This window comes from Phalacrocorax aristotelis, chromosome 3 (assembly GCF_949628215.1).
Source record: "Phalacrocorax aristotelis chromosome 3, bGulAri2.1, whole genome shotgun sequence".
In the NCBI taxonomy this organism is placed as follows: domain Eukaryota; kingdom Metazoa; phylum Chordata; class Aves; order Suliformes; family Phalacrocoracidae; genus Phalacrocorax; species Phalacrocorax aristotelis.
Genome location: NC_134278.1, coordinates 61,955,016 through 61,972,213, shown reverse-complemented (window position 1 = coordinate 61,972,213; position 17,198 = coordinate 61,955,016). Strand labels below are relative to the sequence as shown.

General features: G+C 43.8%; 1 protein-coding gene and 1 long non-coding RNA gene across 3 annotated transcripts in view; one reads left to right on the top strand and one right to left on the bottom strand.

The window, feature by feature from the left end:
- ENPP1 (ectonucleotide pyrophosphatase/phosphodiesterase 1) overlaps nucleotides 1-7,223 on the bottom strand; it is a 57,475-nt gene extending 50,252 nt beyond the window's left edge. The window contains exon 1 of one of the 2 annotated variants that reach the window (XM_075087645.1): nucleotides 6,930-7,223. In XM_075087645.1, the coding sequence (XP_074943746.1) occupies nucleotides 6,930-7,127 (198 nt within the window). In that variant the 5' untranslated portion in view covers nucleotides 7,128-7,223. Of the gene's footprint in view, nucleotides 1-6,250; nucleotides 6,270-6,929 lie in introns of those variants that run through there. The other variant, XM_075087646.1, reaches the window with a different exon arrangement.
- Nucleotides 7,224-11,197: 3,974 nt separating this feature from the next.
- LOC142054729 (uncharacterized) overlaps nucleotides 11,198-17,198 on the top strand; it is a 29,928-nt gene continuing 23,927 nt past the window's right edge. The window contains exon 1 of the long non-coding RNA XR_012659654.1: nucleotides 11,198-11,372. This is a non-coding gene — a long non-coding RNA (uncharacterized LOC142054729). The remainder of the gene's footprint in view (nucleotides 11,373-17,198) is intronic.

The following is a 17,198-nucleotide window of genomic DNA, read 5'->3' as shown; positions in this document are numbered from 1 at the left end:
CAGGAGTCTGGCTGCCTGTGTGTCCTGGTTTCAACTCGGATAGAGCTTATTTTCTTCATAGCAGCTGGTGTAGTGCTGTGCTTTGGATTTAAGATAAGAATAATGTTGATAGCATCCACTAAAAGCTCAGTGTGTTAAGTAGTGCTTACACCAGTCAAGGACTTTCCAGCTTCCCATGCTCTGCTGGGTGCACAAGAAGATGGGAGGGGGCACAGCCAGGACAGCTGACCCCAACTGGCCAAAGGGATATTCCACACCATATGACATCGTGCTCAGCATATAGAGCTTGGGGGAAGAAGAAGGGGGGGGCCACACACATGTTCAGAGTGATGTCATTTGTTTTCCCAAGTAACCATTATGCATGATGGAGCCCTGCTTTCCTGGAGATGGCTGAACACCTGCCTGCCCATGGGAAGCAGAGAATGAATTCCTTGGTTTGCTTTGCTTGCATGCACAGCTTTTGCTTTACCTAAACTGTCTTCATCTGAACCCACAAGTTTTCTCACTTTTCCAATTCTCCCACTGGGGAGGGAGTGATCGGGCGGCTGTGTGATGCTTAGTTGCTGGCTGGGGCAAAACCACAACACTGTTTCAGCTGTTGAGAGCACTGTTTTGAGAAACCTCAACCATCCTTGAAGACAGCTCAACCTAATTTGGCAATAAGATTTAAAATTAGTTCTGAGTACAGTTATAAACAAAGGCAGCCCCTACCCTCCCTTGGTGAAGATTTTTATAAGTGGAATTTTTTGTTTTTAAGTATAGACGAAGCCTCAATTCCTGCAAGTGTTTCTTCAGATAATATTTTTTTATTTCATATCAGCTTCTGTCATCCAGGATAGGATATGCTGACTAGCTCTGAAGTAAAGTGCAAGTAAAGCAAGAATACAAGTTAGCCCTGGAAACCCTTCAGAGTTAAAATGGCTAAATATCTTAGCTTTTTACTGTATGAGAGCAAGATTATGATTTTTGTCTTCAACAACCAGCATGAAGGCACCCACTTGAAGATTAAAGAAATTGTGGGATCTGCAAAGTCTAGCTTGAAAAATGGGTGGACTAAAGAGAAACATAAAAGTTAATGATCTTAAATTCACTAAAACCCAAATTTTCTTTTGATGGATTAAATTGGATAGCAATGTATTTATTGTATGTATTCATAGATACAATTGTATTATAATTAGATTCACTTAAGCCATATCAACAGCAAATGCAGTAAAAGAATCTGTTGTTGAACATTAGCTTTCATTTTTCTTCAGAGTTCAAAACAAACCACCATTGGAGCTGGAGAACTATAACATTGATGGAAGACAGGCAAGATGCTTACTGTAAAACACCCTTGTTTCTAAACACTGGAATAGTTTCCTACAAAATATTGGAGATGGACCAAGAATTGCTTTAATATTCCTGAACCAAAAACACTTCAAAATCTATTTAAACTATGGCCATCCTATCATTGTCATGTTTTACTTCCTTTTCCAAAGGATATTTGCCTAACAGTCAGCCACTTTAATATTACCGTTAAGTGGTGTCAAGTTTCCTGGAACAAAGTTTGACTTAAACTCAATCCAGCACTGTCACAGGAGCTAGTAATTTCAGCAAGGACTGCTTTTCCTTACTGAAAAAGGAAAAAAAAAAAAGGCAAAACAAAGCAAAACAGTACAAAATGGCTGAAATAGAATGATTTGCTGAGGGCCAAAAAAGCTTAGAGGAAAGGCTGAACACAGCACCCAGTTCTCCCAAACTCAGCCAAAGTACAGTGCCCTGAATCCAGTGCTTAAGAACTGACTGATACCCATAAACACACCCTCACCAAAGTTGGCTTAAGTCAATAACCGTGTTCCAAGTCACAAGGTTTAGCACAAACACTTTCCTGTCATTGTCCTTCCACTCCTCACATGCGTTAGTTAATTCCCAAGACTGTATAATGAGCACAAAGGGAAAGTATGTGATTTTGGAACTGGCTTTCTACACAGTCCTTCCCCTGGGAATCAGGACCACATTGCTGCAACACAACAGCAATGGCAGAAGACAGAGGAGTTCATCCAGTGACCATACCCCTCAGGAGCCCAAATCCGAAAGCAGAACCTCAAGACCAAGCATTTGAAGGGTCTGTGCCAACACACTACTTCAACAAGACTAACTCATTTCCCACCTGCGCTTTCACTAACTGTTCCCCATCTTTCCTTCTCCAACAGGAGATGTAGAAGAGGATGTAAGATTATTTTATTTAATGTACTTGTCAATGTAAAGAGGTATTTTACATCTTTCTGGAGAAAGAATATAGAAATGTGTTATTCCAAAGAAGCATTAACCTATACAAAGGTTTAGGCATACTCAAACATTTAGGAGGAAAACCATCAGCACTAAAACAACCAAACAGGCATGCAATCTTCCAGACTCCTACATAAAAAAGGTTGTTTCCACAATTTTTTTTGCTTCCCCCACAGAGGTGAAAGACCAAAAACCAAAAAAAAAACCAAACAGAAAACCTACAGCTGCCTCTAAAATCCTGACACAGCACACCCATCTTTCCCTGTATGAGCAGAAAGTCAGCAACTATGGATTATTTTAGAAGAAAGTGGTGAAAAACTGTCAGAACTCTTACGTAAAATATCTTGATAGCCAACAGATCTCTCATATAGTTAGACTCTCTCCTGACTGCAGCAATGGCAGATATTGACTTTCCCTTGGGCCAAGACTGTCTCACTGATTTATGGAGGTTTAAGACTCCAATCTTACACACTAAACTTTATAAAGAGACCAATGGACAACTGGAAACTCATTTATAGAATCATAAGACTAGAAGGGACCTCAAGAGGTTTTTATTCCAATCTCCTGCCCAAAGTTGGGTCAAAAGTTCATTCAGACCTGGATGCTCAGATCTTTATATTGTTGAGCCTTGAAAACTTCCAAGGGTGGCAACAACGGTCTCCCTGTGCAACCTGTTCCAGCACTTAATTATTCTCATAGTGGTTTCCATCCCCACCCCCCCATATCCAGTACAAACCTCTCTTGTTCCAGTTTATGGCCATTGTCTCATTCTCCCACTGCGCACATCAGTACGGAGCCTGTTTTCACCTTCTTGATGACATCCTCAGAGGTATGGGAAGGCTGCCATTAGGTGTTCCCTACACAAGACATTTCTTCCCCAATCTGAAAAGGCCCAGATCCCTTGGCCTTTCCTCACAGGAGGAAAGCTCCAGCACCAGACCACCTTGGTGGCACTCTGATAAACTCGCACCAGTGGAACTGATCTTTCCTGTACTGGAGGGCCCCAGCCTGGACACAATATTCCAGGTGGGATCTAAAGAGTACTGAGTATAGAGAAAGAAAAAACTTGTTTACCAGCCCCTGGATACAGCCCAGCACCCATAACTTTCACTGCTAGATAAAAAGACAACAGAGGTCAGTGCAGAGGCTCACAAGGATGCCATCTTTACCCCAGAATCCTTCACTGGCTTCTGTTCACTGATGACTACAAGACCTTGTCCCACCCACCGCCTTAGTCTGATCCTCAGGCTGATAAAGAGTTCAATAACCATCCAAAAGAAAAAGTAACCAAGCCTACAGGAGTACAACCACATATCCCAGATAGCTTCTTGGTGCATCTGTAACAGACAGTAAGACACAGAGCAGCTTTCTGAGCGTATGCACCAAGCATTACACTGTCTTAACTTGTTAAGTAAAACTGTCTTAATTCACAGGTATTACACAAGTTCTAGCTACCTTCCAGGTGAACTGCAGAAGGCAACTAACAAAATAAAATTTTAGAAGACACTTTAGTGTTTGGCACACACATAAAACATTAGTCTTAAAAAAAGATTAGACTGCCTTAATGAAAAAAGTACAAGGGAAAAATAATCCCAGACTTATAAAATATTTTTAAGGGTACTCCCATGGCATTTTTTGAAAACCTCACAATTTATTATCTTTATGCACTCTGAAATGCTTGAGTTACTCTTTACAGAGGACTAACACACTTTCAACACCTCAATCTATTTTTTCCTTCTAATCAGGAATTCTCAAATTGCAAAAACTCCTTAAGAAATTTTCTAAAACAGTGTCAGTTTAAATGAGTTTTCTAGTTCTGACAAAGAAAGCTGAAACTGTTGAAAAGAAAATTGTCTATTTTGTTACTTTTTTCCCCACCTCAATGTTTCAGCTGTTATAAATGCATGGAAAAATTTATTTTAATGGAACAAGTAATCAGACCAAAGTCCAATACCTGAAAGTCACTGGCAAGCTGGAATAGAAAACCTCAAACCTAAGTAAGAATTACAGTGCTCTTGGGTAGGTAGCAGCATGCTGCTCAGCCACACAATGGCAGCGGGTGAGCCTGGAGAGACTACAAACAGGCAGGCAACTCATTGGATATGAACTCAGAAAATTGGCAGGGCATTAAATGAAAATGTGTACACAGAAGTTACATAAATGGGTAAGAGAATCACCATCTCTCACGATTACTCAAAGCTGGATGTTTTCATTCCATTGCCATAGGGCCTGTCCCTGCATTCGCAGAATCCTCCCTGTGCAGCAGCAACAGAAGAGCTACCTGCATAGTATGAAAACCTACACCTGAACTTAGTTATGCATGTCACAACAAGCACCACTAGAAGTGGAGGTGACTCTATATACCACTTCCTTATCTACATCCTCCCTCAACCAACACACATTCAGTTAAAAACTAAGTACTGCCATGGAATACAGAGGCTTCTGGAGCAACCAACAAAACCCATGGATAAAGTCTGCATGGCACAACCTTTTGTACATGCAGTTCCTAAGTAACTGGGTAAGGTTGGCTCATGGACAGAAGCTGGGAACATCAAGGTTGTGTCCCAAGTTGTACAGACATTCAGGGGTGGCCAGCAAATGGAGAGGAAGAAGGGAAAGCAAGAGAGTCTGCTTTCCAGAAAAGTGAAAAAGGTAATTCAAGTATTCTCTAATCACCAGAAATGCACTCATCAGTTTTCACAAAAAAATCAACACAAACTTACCTGAAACCAGATTTTTATCTGGGCAGATAAAGGAAGCAATGGCGCACAACTAGGATAAATGCAGGCAAAGTGAGTTTACCTATGTCTAGTCACTTTTATAGTTTCATATTGTCCAACCCAAAACACCAAGCAAGTCTACTCCTTTCTTGCACTGATGCTATCATCCCGATGTATTATAAATATATTGTCTTGTGAGAAAAAACAAACTTGCATTTCCAACTCTAGTTTTCCACTTTCTAACATGACATTTTGGTTAAATAATATTCTTATTTTACTCAATCCAATATCACCTGCAGCATTTAGAAAGTTTTTCAAGCTCTCTCTGAATATCCTAGTTTATCTCAGCATCTGCAATAGCTGAAAATAATACTGGCATGGTCACTTATATTTAGAAGTTTTAAATTATTTCTGTATAGATGACATACCTTTCACTCAGACACTTTAGTCAGCACAGGATGAACGTTTCACCAATTCTCAGGGAACAGCTATGGTTTGGAAAATGAGGACTGAATTCAAAAGAATAACTACCTGCAAACATTTTAACTTGTGCTCAACTCCAGTCTTTAAGCTGCTATGTATCTCTGATCATTTTGTTGTATTAGAGCCTAAAAAGCTCAGAGCAACATTAGGTTTTGAGTAGTATACGATTATTTTCTACTGTTACTACCTATTTCTAAGCCTGAAAAAAAGCTGGGCTGTTTCTACCATCCAACTGCAATGACTTTTATGGCACAACCTAACCTCCCCAGAAGACAACAAATAATGAAAACAGCTAAAAGCCACTACCTTTATTTAAGGGGACTTTTCATCAGAATACTTGCCAAAAAGTCTACATGGCAACTACTAGAGACCCTTACATGAATTTTGATATTTTCCTTATAACATTTTGACAAACTTGGAAATGCAACTTACCACCCATTATGTCAGAAAGTATGACCAAGATGTAGTTGCGCTGATGTGGTAGATGGCTCATTTGAAACAGTAACCAGATAACAAAGCTATAGATAAATTTGGAACAGCATCTTGATATTTATGCTTTAATGCAACAAAAGAGGACTCCTTATGGATATTTATATGCAACAGAGTCTGGTGCAGTTCCGCCAAAGCTTCCTTCCAAGAAGGCCACAGTTCTTCCACACTGATAATGATTTTAGCCTCATAATGATCACTCCAGGCAGTCTGGAAGGTCTTATTTTCACATCTCTACAGAAAGGATAATTACAATACAGCAGCATGGCTAAAACTGGAAAGTGACCCACCTGCTAACAATGGCTTTGGCCACTGGGGCCTCTGAAACAGGGCTGAAAGCGGCTCCAAGCAGCACTTGGAGAGAAACTTTCAATCCATGGTACTTAAGATTCAGTGAAAAGCCAGTTTTTAATACTTCCTCCATCCTTTTTGCTCTTGAACTCTTTTTAGCTTTTCCAGTCATATTTTCCTGTTTTAACCTGGTTTTGTCTTCCTTGGTGCATCCTCTAACACCAAACAGCTAGAAGTACATGACGGAAGATGGGACAGCCATTAACACCTCAAAAAAGAATCAAGGCGATTTAACCCTGAGCACTGTCAATAGAGTGAAAATAAGCAAGAAGTCAGGAATGCCCCTCTCGGGCAGGTTGATTGATGTCTGTAAGCAGTAGCATAGCCACAAGAGCCACGCTTCTGCCCGAAGGCAAGTCCTGAGGCGGGCGGGCGGGAGCCGCCCGGGGAAGGGTTTCCCTCTCCCGCCGCCGCTCCAGACCGGCGGGACTGGCGCCCCAGGAGGCTCCGAGGGCCCCGCCGTGGGCTCCTCTCCCGTCCCCAAGGGACCGGGGAGAGACTTGTCCGTCTCCAGCCCCGCGGGAGGAAACACCTGCCCTCCGCCGCAGCCGGTTCCTCACCCGCCCGCCGGCAAGAGGAGCCGTGGGGAAGACCTGCCGCCCGCCCGCCAGCCCTTACCAGGGAGAGCACTTTGTAGGTGTTGGGGTCCTTGTTCTTGCCACCCGGAGCCTTCTCCGGCTCCTCAGCCACCTCCATGGCCGGCAGCATGGGCACGGCCGCCGCCTGCAGCCCGCCATCAGCCGCCGCTACCCCGCCGAGGTGGTCCTCACGGCCCTTCCCCGTCAGTGCCGCCGCATGCTGCCCGTTACCCTGCATGATGCCCGCGCCTCTATCCGCCACCCGCCGCGGCCACGGCTATTAATAGCGTGGCGACCCGGCCCGGCCCGGCCCAGCCCAGCCCAGCCCCGCCCCGCCCGGGAGCGCGGCCGCCCGCAGCCCACGCTCCCCCACCGGCAGCCCCGCCGGCTGCGACGCGGAGGAGGGAGCAGGCTGTGCCCTCCCGCCCTGCCCGCCCCGCTCGGCCGCCGCCCGCCCCCTCCCGGCAGGTAAGGGCGGGCCGCGACCGCCCCTCCCTATGAGCAGGGCGGCGGGGCCGAGCCGCGAGGCCTGGGGCCGGCGGGGGCGCCGCGGCAGCTCCCCGTGACGTCCCGCCGCCCCAAAATAGCGGTCGGGGGAGGATGCCGGGCCGTGTTTACGAGGGAGCGCGAAGAAAGTTTCCGCCGCGGAAAGCGGGCGGCGGCGGCGCGGGTGTGAGGCGGGTGCCGGTTCCCCTGCCGCCGCCGAAGGCATGCACCAAGCGCCCGGAAGGCTCTGCTCGCTGGCGCTTTATTGCCTGCTGCCGGCCGCCTCCGCAGGGCGAGGGGGCTTCTCCCCCTACCTCCCAGCCTTCGAGGGCTCCCCTTCTCGCCTCTTCCCCCGTGCCCATGGAGCCCCTGGGGCGAGACAGCAGGTGGGTCGGAATCCACAGATGCCAGGCAGGAGCGCAGCAGGCAGCTTCAGTGCCCTTCCAGGGGGCATTTCTTCTCTTTTGGGGTGACTTCAGGCTAACTGTCTCCAGGCCGAGCCATGCTCCGAGGGTGCAGCGGCGTTAGGGTGAAATGCACACCTCGGTATCCTTCTGGGTCTTCTCGTATTTTGGGCAGGCACCATGTTGCTCCCTGGTATCGCTTCCCACTGATTCTCGCTAAACTCTACCCCGCTGTTTGGCAAGGGAGCAGTGTGCTTGTAGCTTTTTTACCAGCCCTGCCTGCCAGCGGGGACGGCCAGTTTGGCCAGCCCATGCAGGCGCGGCTGTGCTGCAGGGACGGTGAGCGTGCTGTGTGCCTGCTGGCTCCAGGGAATGAGTTGTGCTCTCCCTCTAAGAGGTGTGCGAGTGTTTGGTAGCTTCAAGGCTTGCAAAGTCTGCATAAGCTCGAAATTGCTAAAAGTACCTCGTTTTCCAAGTTATTATAGTATGTATAGTTACCTATGCTGACATTAGATTTACTCTTTCAGTTCTAATATGGTGATGGTTTTGATTTCCTAGGGCTTGAGGAGTCTGGTGGATTTGACCAGGTAGACCTGATAGCCTTCTGTGATGGTGTGACTGGCTGGGTTGATGAAGGGAGAGCAGTGGATGTTGTTTGCCTTGACTTCAGCAAGGTGTTCAACACTGTCTCTCATGGCATCCTCATAGTCAAGCTTAGGAAGCGTGGGTTAGATGAGAGGACAGTGAGGTGGATTGAGAACTGGCTGGACTGCAGAGCTCAGAGGGTCATGATCAACAGCACCGGGTCTGGTTGGAGGCCTATAACTAGTGGTGTTCCCCAGTGGTCTGTGCTGGGTCCAGTCCTGTTCAACATATTTGTCAGTGACCTGGACGGGGGGACTGAGTTTACCCTCAGGAGCTTCGCTGATGATACAAAACTGGGAGGAGTGGCTGATACGCCAGAAGTGTGTGCTGCCATTCAGCGAGACCTGGACAGGATGGGGAGCTGGGCTGAGGGGAACCTCATGAAATTCAACAAAACCAAGTGAAAGGTCCTGCACCTGGGGAGGAACAACCCCATGCACTGGTACAGGCTGGGGGCTGAGCTACTGGAAAGCGGCTCTGTTGAGAAGGACCTGGGAGTGCTGGTGGACAGCAAGTTGATGATGAGCCAGCAATGTGCCCTTGTGGCCAAGAAGTCCAAAGGTATCCTAGGCTGCATTAAAAGGAGTGTGGCCAGCAGGTTGAAGGAGGTTATCCTCCCACCTCTACTCCACCCTAGTGAGGCCACATTTGGAGTACTGTGTCCAGTTTTGGGCCCCCCGGTTCAAGAAAGACAGGGAACTACTGGAAAGAGTCCAGTGGAGAGCTACGAAGATGATCAGGGGACTGGAGCATCTCTCTTATGAGGAAAGGCTGAGAGACTTGGGTTTGTTCAGCCTGGAGTAAAGACTGAGGGGGGAATCTTGTCAATACTTGTAAATATCTGAAGGATGGGTGTCAAGAGGATAGGACTGGACTCTTTTCAGTGGTGCCCAATGACAGGACAGTGGGCAATGGGCACCAATTGGAACACGGGAAGTTCCACTTGAATATGAAGGTGACAGAGCAGTGGCACAGGCTGCCCAGGGAGACTGTGGAGTCTCCTTCCCTGGAAATATTCAAAACCTGCCTGGACGAGCTCCCGTGCCCTCTGCTCTAGGTGTGCCTGCTCAAGCAGGGGGCTTGGACAAGATGATCTCAGGAGGTCCTTTCCAACCCCTACCATTCTGTGATTCTGAGATTTATTTTAACTGTCAGTGTACTCAGAGAGGAGTTGCCCGTGCATGGTTTCTGACAAAATATATATTTTCTGAAAAATGGCTACAATTAAAAGAAGATTTCCTTTGGAAGTGATTTTCATCCCTGTCAAAATGTTGTTGCTCTGTTTTCTGTATCAGCTGAGTTGCGCAGTTAAGCTGCCACTACAATTTTCCTTTAAAATAATTGTAAAGATATAGCATTTACAAAACTGCTGGACTGTAGTGCTACTGCACCTCACAGCATATTGAAGGTTTCTGCAGAGCTGCCTTCGTATGCCGGTTGTCACCTAATGAGGCTCAAAAATGCAGTCTTGAGAATTTCTACTAATATTTCACTTGATCACAAAGAAAATAAAAAGGCAGCAGAAGCTGTGAGAATCAAGCTCTTCAGTCTACAGTAAGAGTCTCCTTTACTGCATTAATGTGGCATTTCAGACTCCCCAGCTGAGCAGCTGACTTATGTGTTCAAGGATTTTGACATTTGGACTACTAAAAATGTAAATTGAACACTGATTTGTAATTTTAAAGCACTCATGAAAACTGACATAGCCAAATTGTTTGTTTGGGTTTTTTTTCAGTGAATGTAGTTTTAATAACTAGCACAACAAGAAGCAGCAGCAACCTCACTTTTTTTTCCTCTAAAAATGAAAAGATACTGCAATCACATGGTTTTAAGTTAAAATCTTCTTTTTCTCTCTGTTTTCAGTCACACTGGTGGGAAAGAAAATGCCTTACCCCACCCCCTGAAAAAAAAAACCCAAAACATAAAAGAAATTAGAGAAAATTAAAATATTTCAGTGGGTTTTTTTACAAATAATTAAAATTTCAATTTTCTTTTTCATGTTTTTCTATGTAGAAAGATATTTTCTGGTTAATTTTAAGTCAAATTGAAATCTCCTTTCTTGTCCTGGATAAGTCATCTCAAAATTTTGGATAGCACATACTGTGTGCTGATGATTCAATGGAAATTATGTATAACTTTATCCCAGACAAAAATGTTAACTTTTTTTTCCATAGAAAGAAAGGATATTCTGCTGCTGGAGCCAACTTCTGAGCTGTTCAGTCAGTAACTATTCATTAACAGTTACTTTTCTGTGTATAAATATTCATGAAACACCCTCAAGTTTATAATTTCTTTCTGTGTCAATGAAAGCAGTTAAGGTACCTCAGGCTAAGTGTGGAAAATAGTTAACCTACCAGTGAGAAGTACGCTCATTTCAGCTGACTGACAGGGTGTCGAGATACTCTAGGCAAGAGGAGAACGGAAAACCAGGAAGGACTAAGTTTTGACACTGAAGACATCAGGTGGAAAGCCTTTTCTGTTGAATATTCAGAGAAGAGGCAGAACATTTCTAATGTTAAACCTTCAGAAATCTACAGCTGCTTGATCTCTTTGAGAGGGGATTGTTAAATAATTGTGGGAAAATAACGGAAGATTGGTGAGGAGGGTTGTAAACATGCTCAAGTGACTTGCCTCTGGAGTGTCGAAGAATGCATGCATCATACTAATTGCTGTTTGGCCTTGTGTGCTTGACAAGTAGAACATCTGTGTTTAGATTACATAGGCCTGCGATAGACTCAGAGGCACCCTGTTGAACATGCTTGAGATTCCTGTCCTGCTTTGGGGAAGATCAAAGCGCAGGCTAAGCTACGCCTGCGCGGACCCCTGAAATACAGGCAAAACCAGCAGGTTCGGTGATCCTCTAGCGTGGACCAAGGTCCGTGGTGCCTGCATTCCCCGCTTGTGTGCCTCTGACCGGGTGCTGCTTTGGGGATCCCCCAGATGGCAAGGTAACGAAAATAAATTTATTCTTTGCATTTCACCCGTGGTTTTATGGTTGTTCCTGTGTCCTGCCTGTGCCAGCTCACACAGCAGTCAATACCATTTTAACAAATCCGTGACAAAAGACATCATTGTGTAATGAATTAATTGTGGGGATTACTGAGGTTGCAAATCCAAATTCCCAAGAATTGGCTGTGGCCATTTCAACAGAGACAGCAGAAGCTTTTGAGGAAGCCAGGGCTGCTGCCAGCACAGCTGCAAGGTCCGGCTGTGACTGAATCAAGGGGCCTTACCAAATGTCAAGGGAGAACAGCAGCAATGCCAGCTTTGTGTTTCCAGGCCTTATCTGGGAAGGGAGTCATCAGAGGTTATCGATTATTATTGTTCAGCAATTAGTGGCTACAGGGAAGACAAACAAATGTAAATGATGTTGTAGTAGAGAAAGGTAAACATAGGGAGTTTTCTACACTGCTGAGTCTCGGAGCTTGTGACACCACTTGCATTTTTTTACCTCGATAAAATCTCCACCAAATGTCTGTTTCTTAGCAAGACTGGAGTAAATGCCAAGTACCCGCATAACCTTCATCTGACCCCAGTTTGTGAGGTGGCTATGGCACAAAAGGAGCTACGGCTAGCAACAGAGGGTGTAAATTGCACCTCGTTGCATGAGTGAACTATCCACTCACTCCAGCCGGATCGTGTAGGCCCTTGCTACTCTCGCAGCAGTGGGACAGACTGAGCTTGCAAGCAGAGGAGTGCCATCATGTGAAGTTGCCTGCAATAATTGGCTCCAGGCTGGCTGGGTCTTGACCCTTAATTGCAGCATAAACCTCGTGGTGGTTGATGGTTGTGGCCACTATTTCATGTTGCATTGTCCCTAATCCTCGGCAAAATTCCCCTAGCCATAAAAAAAGGCCAGGAGCTCCGGACTAAAAGCCTGAGGCTGCTTGTTAAAGAACATTGCTGCTCAGTGTAACACTGGACTCTCCACATTACGGGAGCTAATGAAGCTCTGTTTCTCAGCTCCTGCTGTGAGGACTTCTCCGGTGGTATTGTGTGAGAGCTGCATTGTAAACTATTCTAAAATCAATGAAAAATTAGCAATTATCTTAGTTTCCCAGATATCCTTATGGGGATTTTTATTTAGTACTCAAAGTATGTCTAAAACTTTACAAAAATGGAAGAAAACCTTAATAAAAGGGATAAATGAAACTGGAGGTGTATCTGAAACTGTGTTATTGCGTCTGGCAGTAATGCCTAAAATGAAGTCAGAAATCCCATGGCATTTATGGGCATATTAGACCATGTGGACTGAACTGTGTCAGATTTATATCTGTAAAACCAGCATCAAGGGACAGTACTTAGCTGAGCAAAGATCTAAGACACAAGGGCAAGGTAAAGTTTCAAGACACACATTGCTCGTCTCAGGTTCTGAACTTTCCATCATGATGTCTCATTGTCAGGAAAAATGACTTACTCCTTTATAACTACTTGTTTCAGAATCTGTTATTTTTACTCTCCAACATGCCCCCTTTTTGATAATTACAGGGAGAAAATTGTTTTTGCAAAGAATTACCCATTTTTTGGCTGTTTTACTGGTCTTGAAGAAAAATATGATCCAAGGATAATAAACTGATCACCTAATATTTGCTGTATCATTGAAAAATGGCATAATCCTGCCTGCTTTCAGTCTTAGTTTGGTATATATTATTGCAAATTTAATAACTGTTAATCTAACAGTTGTTAGATTGCTGGCAACATTAGAAGCAAACTATGAAAAGCCTTTATTTTAGCAATAGGAAATACTTGCTTGACAGTAGTTGCCTGTCTATCTAAGCTTTCAGAAAAATGCCTTTACTTGATTTCAGAAAAAATGCCTAAACACCTTTAAACTATAAAATCCTGACACAATGACTGTGTATTGGCAGTATTTGGTGGGAAGCACTTTATAAGATGTTTGAATACTTTAATGCTACCCAAGCAGACATTCATTATGCTGTTATCAGTGTAGTCTCTCTAGCAAACACAGTTTTAATACCTAATCTGTCAACCATATCTAAGTGGTCTGCACCAGCAAGCCTATTACCAGAAAGAATACTTTTGTACCTATGTTGGAAAAATTGTAAGATGTTCACCAACAAGAAGAAGAAAAAAAGGAAAAATATTGTATTAGAGCCACTAGTCCAGTAGTTTATTGAAGACCTGAAGGGTTAATTCAGTGCTGCTTCCAGAGAGATTAAAAGCAGTGCTTATCAATCAGAGAGGAGTCCAGAACAAAGCAATAGTGTAGGTACTGTAACATCCGCTGCAGCTAGCTGGTGATTTAAAGAAGATAAAACAGTCTTTCATAAGTTAAATGTGTTATGATTTAAACTAGGTAAATAAACAGGAGGCGTACTCGTGTTCTCATACATGTTAGTCTCTGCATGATATAGACATGCTATAACCGACTCCTCTTTCAGTCCTTGCCTTAAAACCTATTTCTTCTAAGACATCTATAACAGCTTGGTGATCCAGAAGGTAACATACAGAAAGGCTGCTGTGAAATTACATCGACTAACTCCCCTCTGAATCTGTTAGATGTATTCCTAATGCTCAGCCTCACCACCCTAAGTCACACTGAGAAATTTTCATACATCTCACTGATTTTTGACGACCCAAAGTGAACAAGGTTCAATACAGAGACTGGGGGGGGGGGGGGGGGGGGGCAGGGGGGAAGGACTTTCGATATAGATGCACAACTCAGGGTAGAGATCTGAAAAAATGCCTGAGGAATTTAGGAATGCACATCCTGCATCTCCAGACAGATTTATATTCCTAAATCATATAGACAGTTTTGAAATCTGCCTTTATTTCATGCCTAAGGGTACAATAACAGCTGTATTAAATCAGGTTAAACAGCAATTAAAGATCTGCAGCTGAGAAGATTTTTGAGCCACAGGGAAGGTTTCCTGCTAAATATTGTTTGAGATCATTTTCGTCATGTGTAACCACTTTTTTAACATATGCACGCTTTTAGCATCTACCCCGTTCTGCAGTAGGAAGTCTTGCAATTTAATTTTTGGTGCTCAGAGGAATTCCTCTTTACATTTTAGTATTTATTGTCATCATGTAAAACATGTAGGTCAATGCAATTTGAGAAAGTCCTATGCCCTGTATAGTAGCATTACCATTCAGGTGCTGCATGTCTCCTTTTCAATAGCTACAGGCATTGGCATTCACAACCTTTTTACTGGAAGCAAGTGCATGGAATGCCAAGTTTGTGTTTCACTGCTGGAACAACATCTATTACATATGAACATACTAAAATGTCATTGAAACAATACTCTGGAAAATATCTTTGTGTTTGAAAAATACCCACAACGATGCTTTAAGACTGGCTGCACTGAATTATAATGAAAAAACCCCCAGCCTTGTGATTTTTACAATGCAAGATGTTTCTCCCGGTGTCTTAACAGACCACAGATGATCCAGGAACTTTTTGCACATTTAAGGAAACATCTGGTATTGTAAAATATAAACCATTTGCTGGGACATGGCCCATATGAGAAGCCCACCAGGAAAGGGGAACAATGCATGTTTAAATAATTGTTAAAAAAATAAAAATCCTTCAGGATGACATCTCAAGGATGCAGTAGGTGTTCTGGGCAGGGCACTGCATTTACCCCTCTTTTTTGAGAACCAGCATGAAGTCTCTAACAGGGTGCCTTCTGCTGAATCCCTGCTACTTTATGACTAGATCTAGACTCAGACATCTTCAAAATACTGTCCAGCTGTTGTGGTTTAACCCCAGTCAGCAACTAAGCACGACATAGCTGCTTGCTCACAGTCTCCCTCCACCAATGGGATGGGGGAAGAGAATCGGAAAAAAACCAAACCCCATAGGCTGAGATAAAGACCGTTTAATTGGACAGAAAAGGATAATAACAACAACAACAATAATAATAATGACAATAATAATAATAATAATGATTATAATAATAATACAAAACAGGTGATGCAAAATGCAATTTCTCAGCACCCGCTGACTGATGCCCAGTCTGTCCCCAAGCAGCAACCACTGCCCCCAGGCCAGCTCCCTGCAGCTTTATACACTGAGCACGATGTCACATGGTGTGGGATATCCCTTTGGCCAGTTGGGGTCAGCTGTCCCGGCTGTGCCCCCTCCCATCTTCTTGTGCACCCAGCAGAGCATGGGAAGCTGAAAAGCCCTTGACCTAGTATAAGCACTAGTGGGCTTTCATAGCATGTACAGACAATTATGAAACAAGGAAAACTTTGGGCATAGTACCATGTTCTTCTTGGCATTCTTAGAGAGCAGTAGGAGTGTCTAAGAGGATTCTGTAAATGCAGATTAGCTTCTCCACAGAAACAACTCAGACTATTTCCCCATGTAAACAAGCCATAGTTTCTTTGCCTCATGCCTCACAGAGACATTTCCTCTGGCTTTTGTCACAGGCCTCTTTACTAACACAAATTAGAGTACAGGAGCCCCAAGCCTGTTTCCTTCCATGACCTGCACCTCTGTAGCATGAGGAAAACCAGTTCAACAACTCTGAGAAGGATCAGGAAGACTGACCTGATAAAGAGGCCTACTTTCACAGATCAACACCTGGGGCTCCCACCATGACCTGGACTCTCACCACAACCACCAGCCTCGAAAATGAACTAGTCAGTTGGCAACACCATAATAAGGTGGGATGAATCCCAAACACTGCTGGCCAGTCCCAGCAGTGCCGCTGCCCTTGTATTCCGTTCAGTCTGTACTTTGGTTACGAACCAAGGCCTACATATTAGCAGATATTACTGTTGTTTAGCTTCTCCACTAATTAATGGGAGATAGATATTAATGGAATGGGTTTTGAGGATGCAAGGAAAAATATTACTGTACTCCTTTCTGTGTGTGAGCTTAATGTCTTAGAGTACATGCCAGATATCTATCTTTATAGAAGTTTTACGCAAAGCGCAGAGATAAGTAAGCATTAATTGTACCCTGTGGAAAATGTAAATACTGAATCCTTGCAAGGCTTCATGAAAAGTATTTGGAATAACCTTTTTATAAAAGCTACAAGGCAGTAAATCTGCTCATTCTTCCCCTTTATGGTATAAAAATACAACGCTCCAGCATATCAATTTTAGATTATGCATCAGCTCAAGCATATAAATCAATTTCCCTCTGATCTTCTTTTTGAGGTTATTTCTCAGCCATTGGTGTTTATCTTATGCATTGCATGTCCCCTAGATAATTGAAAGGTGGACAGAAAGGTAGAATATTCTTTTTTTCAACTACTCTGGAAGTCTGCAAACAATAAAACGGACAGGTCTTTCCACTGTCCAGCATCCTAGGATAACAGCTGAGTAGTCTTCTGTCACTAATGAAATAATGATACTGATGAATAGTGATCAACAGCTGCATCCTGTATCCAAAACAATAAAGAGGCAGGAACCCAGCTATTATGATAGTCATGTAATGGTCACTCAAGTTAATCAGCTTTCACATCTAGATAATTTAATGCATTTAATTGCCTTTGGCCTCCTGTATTTCTTCTCCATCTTCTGACTGACTGCTCTCAGTAGACCTAAATGGGTATGGTCAAATGGTCTGCAAGGCAGCTTTGCTGCAATGAAGGCTTCTGAGCTGATCTAGTAACTACCACATTCTCCGTCATATACCCAGCCAGGCTGCCTTGCCCCAGTTTCTGTATATGTTCCAACTAAAATTCATGTATCTTTTTCTTATGAGGAGTTGGAATAGGATTTTGGCAAAGAAAGCAAGGACAACAGCATGAGTTTTGGATGTGCCAAAGTGGACAGTCATGGCAGAAACACAGTGC